This window comes from Maylandia zebra, linkage group LG19 (genome assembly GCF_041146795.1).
Source record: "Maylandia zebra isolate NMK-2024a linkage group LG19, Mzebra_GT3a, whole genome shotgun sequence".
Taxonomy (NCBI): Eukaryota; Metazoa; Chordata; class Actinopteri; order Cichliformes; family Cichlidae; genus Maylandia; species Maylandia zebra.
In genome coordinates this window covers 30479712-30493342 of record NC_135185.1, presented here as the reverse complement: position 1 = coordinate 30493342, position 13631 = coordinate 30479712, and the positions used below count along the sequence as shown (strand labels likewise).

Here is a 13631-nt window from a genome sequence, read left to right as displayed (position 1 = left end):
GTATTGCAATTTCAAATTCCTGCGTATGAGCTGTACATATGGTTTTTAAAAATCAAGCTGACTTCGACTTCTGACTTTGAGGTGATAAGAATGAAAATATTTTAGTTTTAAAACAGTCTAATAAACTGATCAAGGAAGGAGATTGGATACAAAGGTGTGTCTACCTTGAACTCTTGCCAGAGTTTTGCTTGAAACTCCTTTCTTTGTCGCCGGACTTCTTTTAGTTTGAAGATTTTTGCAGACAGTATCTCATCGAGTCTTTTAATTTCTTCAATAGCTCTCTGCAGTTTAAAATGTTCATTCTGTCCCTCGGAAGCATCAGCGTGAGACTGATCTGCAGTCCAATATTTTTGTAAGTGAGTGACCGTCAATAAAAGTCAACGACACAGCACACTGTGTGGAATTATTACCTTTGCCAGGACATGTGACTGATGAGTGGCCTGTAGACTCTTCAGAGCTGTTCGGAATCTACAGGAAATTGTAGTCTAAAGTTACGAGATGCACACCAATGACATATACAATGCTAATATGTCGTGTTTAGTTAATTACCTGAGCATCAGGAGCATCGCTGGGCAAAACAACAAGGGAAAATGGAGCTGTAGGACAAATTCTGTCACTTTGAGGTAATGATACGCTGGACACGCGGCTAGCTTTTTGCTCGCTCGACGCAGGTCGGGAAATGTCATCTAAAGTGCCTCTGGTGATTTCCATAATGTGTGTTTTTAGCAGCGCTTCAATGCTAAAGTTACAAGGATGTATTTGTAACCATTAAATAACTAACTACAGTCAAAGACTTTTCCGCTAAATGTTTGGTAACTAAGGACGCAATCACCTCTGATGGGGTAGCTATGGACATTTGTTACTATGGCTACTGAACGAAATCTAGGCGGCTCAGCTGACGCTTCAATCAATGCGGCTAGCTAGCGTAGCGGGTCAAGCTTGGAGCTAGCTGGCGCTTAGCTGGGGCGGTAACGCTCGGCGCGTTAAATCATATATTTTGTTGTTTCTGTTGTAGAATTAAATTCTTTCGGCGTAGCTGGAATATTGCTTATTCATGTCTGCTCTGTGAGGGTGCGACGTTGGAGGTTTCGAGGCCGTGTTTTAGTGGTGAGTAACGTTTAAAAGTGAGCAGTTTCTGTCTATTTAGCATTAGCAAGCTAAAACGGTAAATGTTGAACTACAGTAACAATGAAATCAGATGATATACTTTGTCGGATAATACTTTTTCATTGGCTATAGCACAAGCGGTACCCACTTATCAACATTTTATACTATTTGTGTAAAAATGACATCTTTTGTCCGGGCCTTGTGTCCTGTAACGTTATTAAAGGGAGCTGCGAATGCTAAAAACGAAACAGTGAAAATGGGTGTGTAATCGCTGAGACGGAACCACCGTAGTTATATTTTATCTGTCGTATGTATTTAGATAAAGCAATTGCTTCTTAAATAGTGTATATTTAACGCATGAAAGCGAGTGTTTGGTTTTGCTCTCTGTTTAATGCTCTTCTGCCAGATGCTAATACCAATATCTTTACAGTGCTGTCATTGTAGCACTTCCCCATAATCACACCCATTTCGCTGGCAGCTGCCCAAGCTCTGCAGTGTACCTGCACCAAGCAGGTGTCAGTATATAGAGGCTGTGGAGGATAACCTTTAAAGCATTGTGTATCGACAGTTTTGTAATAATGTTATTTTCTGATTCTGCCAGGTTGAATTGACTCTGAAGGGGAAGATGTGCAATGGAATGATAGAGTCAATATCAAAAGCCTTTTGGGCCCACACCTCAGCCACTAAACGGTCCTTCCTGTTGCTGCTGTTTCTGATTGTAGTGTCCACTGGGCAGGGGTCAGGTATGGAACAGAATTTGCTATGTTGACATCTTTTTCTCACAATAGACTTATTAAATTAGGTTTATCAAGACACAGATTGAATGGGTGAATATTAGAAGTCAGTAGCCCTACTCCATCTACTACACAGTAGATGTCATCAGATGTATTATGTTGTAGCCCTAATAAAGCAGCTCTGTGTAGCATACCTATTAACTTTATAGCTCAACTACATAATTATTATACTTAAATTTCTAGTTCAACTCTTGAGTTGTTAGGCAATTTGAAGAATTTGCATTGGAAACATTAAAAAGGCTCTGTATACGCTTCTTAAATCAAAGAGGCTATGGCTACCGTTCAGCCATGTCTGAGACCGGGAGGGAAAAGATACAAAGCTGTGTTTTTGTTGTTGTTTTTTTTTGTTGTCTTTTTAAAAAAAGAGGAGAAAATCAATTATACCTCAGATGAAAGTGTTATCAAGCCATGATGGCAATAAATAAAATAATAATTTGGTTTCATATGTATCAACACTGAAGAGGATCACCACAAGTTTCACCTGGATAACACCAGGGATGCAATCAATTAATTACCTCTAACGTCTGCCCGTACATGGCTAATTAAAAGGCAGCCATGACGTCTCTATACCTTTCAGTTTCATGGTGAGGTTTATAAATAAAAATGGATCGTATAGACTGATGTTATCATATATCAAATATTGATACTTGTTAATTAATAAATATGTTAATTAAATTGTGAATGTCTTGAAAAGCTTAAACAGATTTTGGTGATCCACTGACCTTTCCTAATTTGCCTCTGTTGTTGTGGTATCTTCCATAGTAGAGTGATTGTAATGACACGTTGATTTTCTGGAAAGCTGAGATTAGTCAGTCTCTTGGAACAAAAGCCTTTCTGCTCTACATTTATAAGGTCCTTTATATTTGTTAAAAAGTCTTTATCATTATGAGGTACTTTTTAATAGTGTTCAGGATTACCAGTGAGTCCTGCAGGAATAATTCAGTTTGTTTTGTAACATTTGGCTCCCTCTTTTGTAATATGTCCAGCTGTTTCTTTTGTTAATCCAGAGAAAATAGTTTTCATGTGATAATAATAATAATAATAATACATTTTATTTAAATAGTGATCATCTTGAATTAGATTTGTAAGATTGCAAAAAGGTGTGAAAAAGTGTGTCTGGAAGCGGCCTTACCTCATACAGTAGTTTACTTTTAGATTTGAGATTATTATAATAATAATAATGGATTGCATTTATATAGCACTTTTCGACACCCTCAAAGCGCTTTACAATGCCACTATTCATTCACTCTCACATTCACTCACTGGTGGAGGCAGCTACAGTTGTAGCCACAGCTGCCCTGGGGCAGACTGACAGAAGCGAGGCTGCCATATCGCGCCATCGGCCCCTCTGGCCATCACCAGTAGGTGGTAGGTGAAGTATCTTGCCCAAGGACACAACGACCGAGACAGTCCGAGCCGGGGCTCAAACCGGCAACCTTCCGATTACAAGACAAACTGCCAACACTTGAGTCACGATCGCCTCAGATTAGCTGAAATAACAATCTGAACTCTTTGTTGCCTTGAAAAAGCAGTTTTAAAGAAATTCTTCTGAGTTCTTCCTCTCTTCCCAGGATGTGTGAGGCCGTACATGGTTCAGAACAGCTGGGTAAATCTCACAGAAACCAACAGGGGCTCATTCCCTGTGGGCACAGTATTGCAGTACAGCTGTGACCCCGGGTACCTCCCAGATGGACCCAACATCCTCACCTGCACCGCAGTGGGACGATGGTCCTCTGAACCTCCACGCTGTATACGCAGTGGTGGTAAGATATTCTCTCCACTGTTGTCTTTCTTTATGATCTGTAAAATAGTGAGTGGCTAATGTGTTTTGAGCAGTTTACCTAACATCTTTATCTCATGATTTAAACCCTTTTTTTAAAAACCATCAGTTCTTTTCAAGTTTTATGTATGTTGCACTTTGCTGTCTAATATTTTTTTCAGCCAGATTTTTTTACACAAGTACTTTTCTGCACAAGTACTTTTAAAGATAAGTTGTTTTGTTCTTCTTTTTTTTCTCCTCTCTTTAGCATGCCTCCCCCTCTCTAAACCGGATAACGGGGGCTACACCTGCCACCCATCCCCTTGTCGACTGTTCGCCCATGGCACTGTGATTGAGTTCTTCTGTAATGAGGGCTTCATGCTCAGCGGAGACTATAACTACCTGACATGTCAAGATGGAGAATGGGACGGCCCCATGGAAATCAGCTGTGTAAGCCAAGGTTGGTCAGTCCTTAGATTGATCCCATCTCTTCAAAGTTTAACACATCGGCTAAACATGAGCGTGCAGCAAATTAATGCCAGGGAGATTTGGATTTGTGGAGATGTTCTGGTTATCATATGCACATTTTGCCCTGCAATTAAAAAAAGTCTTCGAAAGACATAATTTCAAATTAATTGTGTTTATTCAAATATATTTATTTTCTCTTTATCTGTTACAATTTCTTGTAAAGCATTTTGTGTTTGTATTTAATAATAAAAATGTAATGAATAACATAAATTACCCCTGCCGCCACCACCTTCTTTAGGGTGTATAAGACCTTCCATGGTGCAGCATGGCTCAGCTAATCTGACAGACAGCAACAGGAGCTTGTTCCCTGTGGGCACAGTACTACATTATGGCTGTGATCCTGGTTACCTGCCAGCTGGACCCACCAGCCTCACCTGCACCAAACTGGGAGACTGGTCCTCTGAACCTCCTCGCTGCATACGCAGTGATGGTAAAGACAAACCTCCTAGCAATTCTTAATTTGCCTAATTCTTAGGTGCATTGTATCCTTAAAAGAAAATGATTTTTTTTATTTTTATTATTCCAGATAAAATAAGATAAGACATAACACATCTTACTGTTTCTATACATTTATCGTATTTCTTTCTTTTTCATGGACAGTATGCCAGCCTCCATATCAGCCAAAAAATGGTAGCTACACGTGCCACCCCTCTCCATGCAAAAGATTTTCTCATGGCACTGTGATTCAGTATTTCTGTGATGATGGCTATATTCTGAAGGGAGACTATAAATTCATCACTTGTCAGTATGGGAAATGGGACACTGTAATGCCAGTCAGCTGCGTCATTGAGCAAGGTAAAATGGGATTCGCTGATACATCAGTTCATACTGTATCAAAAGGCTTTTCTTATCTGTTATAACTATTTTATTCTTTCATCTATTTTTATAGCTTAGAAAATGTTTTATGAACAAAGCCTGTAGTTATTGCTGGAGTTGAGCTGTTTACAGCTATCAACTATATTTTCCTTATCATCTCCTTTTTAAGGTTGTAGAAGACCCTCGATGGTGCAGCATGGCTCAGCCAATCTGACAGACACCAGTAGGAGCTTCTTCCCAGTTGGCACAGCACTACAGTATACCTGCAATCCCGGTTACCTCCTGGATGGACCCAGAACTGTCACCTGCACCACACTGGGACACTGGTCCTCTGAGTCTCCTCGCTGCATACACAGTGATGGTAATTTTCTTGTTACATACAACACCAGTGACATGTTAATGCTAGGTGTAAGGTAAGAATTGTTGTCAAGATCATTTGTTCACCACCTTCAACAACAAGGCATTTATGAATAATGGGAATAAAGTTTCTCTGTCCTGCTAGGTCTTAACTCTTTTCAGTGTTTATAGTGATGGTTTGCCCATTTTATCTCAGTATAACAGTTATTTCAGAATTCCGTTTGATTTTGCTGTTCTGTCATCCTATCACTCATTTATTATTTCTACCCTTAACAGTATGCCAGCGTCCATATCAGCCAGAGAACGGAGGCTTCACCTGCCACCCCTTCCCATGCCAAAGACTTTCTCATGGCACTGTGATTGAGTATTTCTGCAATGAAGGATACATTCTCAAGGGAGACTATAAATATCTTACCTGTCAGTATGGGGAGTGGGACAGCCAAATGAAGCTAAGCTGCATTATGAAGCAAGGTGACGATAAGAAAATGGATTTCAGCTAATAATTAAAAAAATCTGCACAGATAACCATATAACTGCTTGTCTGTCCCACAGACCACAGTCCGACTTTGCCACTGGGGATGCCAACTTTATCCATAGTGGCATCCACAGCTTGTTCGGTGGCTTTTATCCTGCTTCTGGTTGTGCTGTTTGTGCTTCTTCAGCCAAAACTTAAGTCTCTCCATCGGTAAGTCTGCCCAAAGATTCCCCTGAATTTGACCACGAACAAAGGGTGCAGAGTATGGAAACTAGATAAACATGTGACTGTGTTCTTGTCCTCTACACCTAGACGCGATCAGGGTGTGTCAGGACAGCCTGTGTCAATCATGGTGGAGGGAGTACAGGTGACTCTACCTTCATATGAGGAAGCCGTGAGCAGCAGTGGAGCTTCTGCTCTCAGTTCAGAATCTCGAGTTCAGATAGTGCTGTCGGAGGGTCAGCATGCTACAGCGCCAGAGGCTGGCCCCTCTAGGCCTTCTTCCCTCAAGCAGCAGCAGCAGCAGTCTGAGATGGCTGTGGTCCATCCCGTCCCACCGTCTTCATCCTCTTCATCTCCTTCTTCCTCTACCTGGGCTTTGGAGCACGCAGGTGCTGCAGCAGGCACCTCTTCATCACAAAGAAGGCCGTCTAGAGGAAGCGACCACCATAGCCTGTCTCTGGACTCTGAGATGGATTACTCTGATGGTGAAGCTAAATTTATTTAGATGTCTTTGTATTTATTTAAAACACTTCTTAAATTTTGTAATAATCAAACTTTTGTCTTTCCTTCACAGATATTCCATTGCTGAAGGAGGCTTGAAACATGCTGCAGCCTTTGGACTTACCCAAAACAACCAGCTTTGCGACTAACCTGTAATGATGAGCAGGAGTTTCTCACCACAGCTGTCAACATAGATAAACTCAACTACAGAGGCCCCGAGGGAAGCTGTGGGTCAGTCAGAAGAGTTCATCTGGCCATTGCAAAGGAGAAGACAGAAAGGATTCACATGTACATACATGCTTACAGTTTCATGACATTTCACACACTATGTATGTATGTCTAATATCTAAAACTCAGTTTGAAAATGTTGAACAAAGCAGAAAGGAGCAGGCACTTCTGAGGGAGTTTATATTCAGTTCTGTTGGGGTAAATTGTCTATTGTGTTTCAGTTGACTGGGCAAAGCCGCAAACTCATCTTAGGAGCTATAAAGTAATTTGTCTTATTTGCTTTTCTTTTCTTTAACCACTCGTCACACCAGTCATGAAACATGGTCGCAATGATACACAAAGGCTAGTCAAATAAATTGCTGTCCATGTTATGTAAGCTCACAGCATCATCTTGAAAGATTTTCTGATTAATCATAACTTACATTTTTCGAGTCTCACTGTATATTATAAAATTCTTTGTCCCCCCTCCTTCCCCAAGAGTTCACACTGCTGAATTCAGGGTGTACATTCAACATACTTCATTCCTCCAAATATATTCTCCTCTTAATACTCATACCCCTCCCCCCAATGCCTTAGCTTTCCACTTCTATGCACAGGTATCTATAATTTGTGAAATTTTAAAAATGAATGTCAGTAAAATGCCTCCACTGCTTAGTGACATATGTGGCTTTGCCAGACACATTACTTGTACACAGGTAAATATTTTGTTATTAATTTATTCAGGCTGCTTGGGAATTCCTGTTTTCGTTCTAAATGGGAAGTTAAAAGGTGTATTTAATTTATTTGTGCCCAAAATGCTGTTGATCAGCCATGGCTTCTTTTGCTTTTTTGTTGTTTTTTTTCCTCTGCGGCTCATGGAAACCTTAAAAAGTAGGTATTTTCACTTTGCAGCTTCACTTTGAAATCTACTGCAGGCACGTTATATGTGACACTGTAAATGTGGTTGGGAAGATCAACACAAAAAAATAAGTGTACAGATTGTGTAATGTTAAGTGTTCACTTTGTTTGATGGTCCATTGAGTTTACCTTGGGATTGATGAATGGATTTTATTTTTTTTGTGAAAATGGTATTTTAATATATGTAAAAACCAAAAGATTTAAGTTTCCTCTGTATATATCCCACAGTCATTTTAATTAAATATAATTTAAGGTGTTACAGTTGGCTGTTGGACAGTTTTTTCATTGTCGCATCTGAGAGATAGAGAGAGAGATAATAATGAAGAGACCCCCCCCACCACCACCACACACACACACACACACACAGAGTCCTTCAGTGTCGCAGCCCTGATCTTTGAACGGGCAGATGACATTTATAAAGTAAGGGCATTGGGTGGCTTTATTCTCTGATGTACGAATCTGTTCCTTGTACCCTTCGCCAGCGCTGGAATATCATCAGTGATGCTCTCATGGTCGCTTCGCCTCTTTGTCTTGAGGATCAACAACCTGGTCTTCCTCTTTTTCTGTATCTGTGTATTAAAGGGGTAACACAATATTTAGTTTGACCTCATTTTCAACAGATCAGAACATCACAGTGTGGAGTGAGTGCATCTGCTCTGACCCCTTGGAGCTTTGCTGCAGAAAAACATGCAGGCAGCTGTCACACTTACCGTCAGCTGGTGGCTTGACTCTTTGATAACATCTGAAGCCCAGAGCGAAGAGAAAGACCTCAGCGCACTGGAATGTGATGTATAACAGAGGGAAGAGAAACATGGCCCCAATAACCTCAAGAGGAAAGGCCACCTTTAGGATTGTAACGCACAGCTGGATGTTTTGACATCCAGTCTCCATGGAGATGGTCCTGCTGCATCTAAAAATAGGTGAAGCAGTTTTCTTTATTAACTTTTGAGACTACATATTTTAAATTTGAGAGCTGAATCCTCCTCTGCTGTAAAATATATGTTCTACTGAACATCTCATTCATATGTAAATTATTTATGTGAGTGAACACAAATCTGGGCAGAAATTGGTTAGTAATTAGAACACAAGTAGTTTTGGCAAAGTGTAAAAAATGTGGTTATGATTGTTTTTTGCAGTTGTGTGAAGTAGTTTTTTATTGATATGTTTAGATGAGGTGAAGCTAATGTTAATTTATCTATGTGCTGTTGGTTAGTTAAAGATTTCTAAAAATATAATTAAATATTCCCTAAACAGTCATTTTTTGCATCTATACACATTTTTCTTTTGAATAGACTCAAGAAGACTCAACAAGTTTATTGTCATTTCGTATGGTGTTACCCAGCCTGAAACGAAATACTGTTTCTCACCAGCCTCTACAGTGAAATAAGCAACATGGTTTAAAAAGAATCTGTTTAAATAGAGCAGTAAAAAGGCAGCAATGAATTGCAACAATAGTTATGGATAAATAAATAGCATAAAATCTAAGTTCTAAAACAAACTCAAGACACATAGCAGCACTATTTTCACAGAAGGGGATGGTTAAATTAGGTAGTGTATCTGGGAAATGTATTGTAATGTGTGTGTGCGTGTGTGTGCGTGTGTAGAATAGAAACATAACATACTTTTATTAATACATGGAGGCCATATTATTAGGTACGCATGTTCAATGCAAATGACATTGAATGTCGACATGGTCATAAGAACCTGCTGAAGATCAAGCTGAGCATTAAATGTGGTGTGGTTGCTGGTGCCAGTTAGGCTGGTCTGAGTATTTCTAAAACTGCTGATCTACTGGTTTCAATACACCCATCTGCAGGGTTTACAGAGAATGGTCTAACAGAGAAAATATCCAGGCAGTAAAATGCCTTCGTTGATGCTCCAAGCCGATAGGAAGACAACAGTGACCCTCCGGCCCCACAACACATTGAAGCTTGAAGCAGATGGGCTACAGCAACAAAAAACTACAACGGATGCTTCTCCAGCCTGCTACGAACAGGACACTGAGACTACATTTTGCACAGGTGCATGAACTGAACAATATAAGATTGGTAAAGCGACACCTGGTCTGATAAGTCTTGACTTCTGCTGTGGCAGTGGGATGGCAGTATCACAATTCCATCCTGCCTTGTATCAATGTTTCAGACTGCTCGTGATGGTGTAATGGTGTGAGTGACATTTTCTTGGCACTCTTTGGGCCTCATGGTGTCAACTGAGCATCATTTAAATGCCACAGCCTTCCTAAGCATTGGTGCTGGCCATGTCCATCCATTTATGGCCACTGTGTATCCATCTTTTGCTGGCTGCTATCAAGCAGGACGAAACATCATGAGAACCTTTCAGTTTAGTAGCAGGCGTACACTTGTGGTGCCATTTCCCCACCAAAAATATTATTTTAAATTGCAAAAATAAAACCTGCTTACAGTAGCAATTCATGAAAGACAATATTTAAAAAAACGTTCTGCTTTCTCTTTGAAACTGCATCACAGCAGTAGTTCCAGTAAGAGTTTACACATCAACTGCCTTATTTCCTCTTGCATAAACAGTGCAAGAACACTGACTATTGTTCAAGAGCAGTGCAGTATGAGAAACAGAATATACTGCAGAGAGCCTCTGTTTAGATTTAACATGAAGCATAAAGTTTAGGCACAACCTGCTTGTTTCAGAGTCAAGGAGAACACTTAGTGTGTATTCACTTACTGTGGACTGAGTCTGCATAAGACAGACATGACATATCCCAGTGTAAAGCCAATCAGGGGCATCAGTGAAGCTGCAATAAGAGCATCGGGCATGAGGATCATCCATATTACATTTCTGACAATATAGAAGGACAGGATGCAAATAATGATGCTGGAGATGATCAAAATACTGAGACCAACCTGTTGAAAAAGAGAAAACAGATTACAGTAGTCAAGAACTGGTTTTGATTAGGAGTGAAACACTAAAGCCTTCTTGTTTTACAAACTCTGCCGGTAACGTAAGCCGCAAATTACCCAAACTGCGTGCAATAAATCAGTTCTGGTAAACACAACTTGAAGATATTTCATGCCACAGTGTAAAAACCACAGGTGAAAATAATAAACTGACTTTTTTTTTTTTTTGGCTGGGTCATTTTCAAAGTCCTGAAACCGGAAACGATTTTTTAGCAATTTATAAGAACAACTGCTCTTATAAATCTGAACATCTGCTGTGAAACCTGCTTAAATCTAGTCATGCGATGGCATGTGTCTGAGTGTGGGAGTCTCACTTTTTTGACCGTCACTGCGGTGTTTGGTTTGAAGTGATTAATAGCGATGCCAAAAGCACAAGGCACCAGGGTGAAAGCAAGAGCGGTGAGGATGCCGGCGTACGGCACGGCATTTTCCAATCCAGTGAAGCCTTGAGAGAAGATATACAGCAGCAAAGGCATCAGACCCAGGGCTGCAATGTTGGAGCAAGTGGTCATCACAATGCTGGGAGGGCAATAAAGTGAAGAAGGAAAATCATCGCACTGTAAGTATCTCACTGCATTATTTACTTTAAAAGCAGTGCAATTACTGCAAACAGGAGCATCAGCTTACCTGAGGTTCATGTCGCCTTTCACAACAAGAGAAAAAATGTTTGATAAGGTTCCCCCGGGACAGCACCCACAGATAAGCACGGTCACTGCCTTTATGGGCTCCATCTGCAGGATTTTGGCAAGACTGAAAGCGGTAATGGGCATGATGCAGAACTGGGACAGCAGGGCAATGGCTACTCCTTTTGGCTTGAAGAGATAGGCCTTAATTTTGAAAATCTCCATCGTGCAGCCCAGGGATATCATGGTGATAAAAAGGTTGAGGACAGTCAGTATATTGACGGTCTTGTTTATTGGTCCCTGTATGTTCAGGGTGGCCAGGGTGACATTGTCAGATGCATTTGCTTCATTAAAAAGGCTCCCGCCATGAACTTCTGTCAGGTTCATCATAGCACTTGCACCAGTGTTGCGATTTTACTGAGATTTGGCTTTCACCTGTCACATGAAAGAAGAGGAAATGCAAACAAGTTAAAGACATTAACATTTCAGAATTAAAGGTCAACAATATGTCTGTAAGCACAATAGCTCAAGAAGTTTTAAATGAATTCTGATAAAACTTTGTAGGGGTGCAGAGTGGGGTCATGTTAGGGACGCATTAAAATTTGGCTTACATCCACCAAGGTCTTCAAGGTCAACTGAACGATTTACTGGTTAAAAATTGACAGCAGGTCTTATAACTTAAAAATTTTGATTCTTACAAGTGAACTGTGTATCGTCAGCATATGGAAAGTACCATATAAAGATTTAAAGTATCATGTCACATTTGATCTCTGACCTCTCCTTCAAGGTCAATAGATTGATCTGAAGGTCAAAGTGCTACATAAAACTGTTTGAAACTTTGTTTCTTCTTCTTCTTTTTTATTTTTTGGAAAACTAACTTTTATCACTTGATACTGATTAGTAACCATTTGATGAATTGTAGTAAACAATGCTATGCGTGTATATCTACACCCACATAGATTTTGAAAAAGTATTATACTCAGAATTAGGTGATGTATATCAAAAATTGGTTTTATTAGGGCAAATAACAAAAGCCTGCTCTCTGCACCAATCTGTCGAAATGTGCTAATCCGTTTGAAGTGCATGGTTGCAAGTTCCAAGTTCCAGCTAGATTACGAACATTAACAACTTTAGTGGTTAAAGCACTGTCAAAGATAAATCCTTGAGACTAGAGCTTCTCTCCAAAGGTTTGCTTGGTGTGCACAAAGAGGATCTTTTGGGGGAAATTAAACCTCTTTGTTGTCATCTGCCATGTGAAGTATCTTATGTTGTCTAGTATCTAGTAGTAACTGATACTTAATATTCATGGCATGCTCTCTGCAGGGAGAAAAACAAGCCATTTTTTTTTAAAAAATGTGGACAGTGTGTGGTGTTAAACTAGAAGTTTTCAGTTCTGTGAAAAAAGAAAGCACATGTTGCAGTGCTAGCTTTACTCTAGATCCTGTTTTTATTTGTTTGCATTGTGTTTTTAGTGCACTCCTTAAATTTTTTAACTGGAGTTGCCAGAATGTGCATAACACGATAAGAAAGCCTCTTTATCCCTTTTTATTTATTGAAGGTTCTGCAAAATTCAAGATTTTTAGCAGTGTACGTTGCTCTCATTCGAAACAAACTCCAGTTCCAAGCAGAGTAAACTTTTACAAGTCTTATACACAACACAACACAGTCCAACACTAAAACACTGGAATCGGTGCCAGTCTTTCCCTTTTCAAATAAATGACAGGTGAATAAAAACAACACCTTCTTACCTTAATTTCAGGCCACTGGCAGCAGCGTTTACTCACTCACACACTTGTGTCCAGCTAGCCTTGTGTGGTCCAAGTGCTTTTCTCAGTCCCCAACCTTGTCCTCCCTTATTTATCACATGATCTCAGGAAAAACATGATGGTAGGTGGCTGACACTGCAATCCAGAAATCTGTGATTCATGCAAAGATTTCCCCTCAGTCAGGCTTTTATGTGAAGTTATCCTCTTTTGTGGGGCACAATGATGTGAAAGGAATGCAACGATCTGTTTATAAAGGCAAAGGGGCACTTTTATTCATTCATCCTTGCTTTCATTTAAACAGACGTGCAATTAATATTGTGCAACGAGGCAGAACACTGAGGCAGAACACTGAGGTTACTTGGCAAAGTTAACGGTCTTTGTGTCAGCACATGTTATCAGTGTGCTTTTTAGACAGAACACAAATGTTGTCAAGATAAGATAAGATAAGATAAGATAAGATAAGATAAGATAAGATAAGATACCTTTAAATCTGTAGAATATGACCCAGACTGTCCATGGTAGCCCACCTGCAGCTATTTCACTGCATTCCTTACCAGGACCTGTCTGTGTAGGTTCTCAGTCATGCGGGACACAGTAACCTAAGGAACTTGGAAAGAAAAAGCGACTA

General features: G+C 40.0%; 3 protein-coding genes across 7 annotated transcripts in view; 1 reads left to right on the top strand and 2 right to left on the bottom strand.

Annotated features, from left to right (window-relative positions):
• fsip1 (fibrous sheath interacting protein 1) overlaps positions 1–872 on the bottom strand; it is a 32828-nt gene extending 31956 nt beyond the window's left edge. The window contains exons 1-3 of one of the 5 annotated variants that reach the window (XR_190926.3): positions 550–870; positions 411–468; positions 165–334 (exon numbers count right to left, since the gene is read on the bottom strand). Coding sequence is in view for 4 of the 5 variants with exons in the window: in XM_004540757.3 (XP_004540814.2) it covers positions 165–334; positions 411–468; positions 550–711 (390 nt within the window). In the remaining variant the exon portion in view is untranslated. Of the gene's footprint in view, positions 1–164; positions 335–410; positions 469–549 lie in introns of all 5 variants that reach the window. The other 4 variants (XM_004540757.3, XM_004540756.3, XM_004540755.3 and 1 more) reach the window with 4 other exon arrangements.
• Positions 873–924: 52 nt separating this feature from the next.
• Positions 925–7943, top strand: LOC101486451 (sushi domain-containing protein 4). The gene is made up of 11 exons (XM_004540758.4): positions 925–1107; positions 1709–1850; positions 3473–3664; positions 3929–4120; positions 4427–4618; positions 4789–4983; positions 5174–5365; positions 5638–5832; positions 5914–6046; positions 6149–6543; positions 6633–7943. Exons 2-11 carry the CDS (start codon positions 1733–1735, stop codon positions 6656–6658), a joined length of 1830 nt encoding a protein of 609 aa, XP_004540815.1. The 5' UTR covers positions 925–1107; positions 1709–1732; the 3' UTR covers positions 6659–7943.
• On the bottom strand, positions 7897–13193 carry LOC101486733 (hepatic sodium/bile acid cotransporter). Its single transcript, XM_004540759.4, has 6 exons — positions 12986–13193; positions 11242–11672; positions 10929–11133; positions 10382–10560; positions 8395–8594; positions 7897–8253 (listed from the first exon to the last, which is right to left on the bottom strand). The coding sequence occupies exons 2-6, from the start codon at positions 11625–11627 to the stop codon at positions 8192–8194; spliced, it is 1032 nt and encodes a 343-aa protein (XP_004540816.2). The 5' UTR covers positions 11628–11672; positions 12986–13193; the 3' UTR covers positions 7897–8191.
• Between the last annotated feature and the right edge of the window lie 438 nt (positions 13194–13631).

What these genes read in the sequence shown, in the direction of transcription:
- LOC101486451 (XM_004540758.4), top strand. Translation starts at nt 1,733, where the DNA reads ATGTGCAATGGAATGATAGAGTCAATATCAAAAGCCTTTTGGGCCCAC. An exon ending in TCGCTGCATACGCAGTGATG is followed by an intron (nt 4,619 to 4,788) that starts GTAAAGACAAAC and finishes TTTCATGGACAG; the next exon opens with TATGCCAGCCTCCATATCAG. An exon ending in AAGCTGCATTATGAAGCAAG is followed by an intron (nt 5,833 to 5,913) that starts GTGACGATAAGA and finishes TCTGTCCCACAG; the next exon opens with ACCACAGTCCGACTTTGCCA.
- LOC101486733 (XM_004540759.4), bottom strand. Translation starts at nt 11,627, where the DNA reads ATGATGAACCTGACAGAAGTTCATGGCGGGAGCCTTTTTAATGAAGCA. An exon ending in AAAGGCGACATGAACCTCAG is followed by an intron (nt 11,134 to 11,241) that starts GTAAGCTGATGC and finishes TTGCCCTCCCAG; the next exon opens with CATTGTGATGACCACTTGCT. An exon ending in AGTCAAGCCACCAGCTGACG is followed by an intron (nt 8,254 to 8,394) that starts GTAAGTGTGACA and finishes TTTAATACACAG; the next exon opens with ATACAGAAAAAGAGGAAGAC.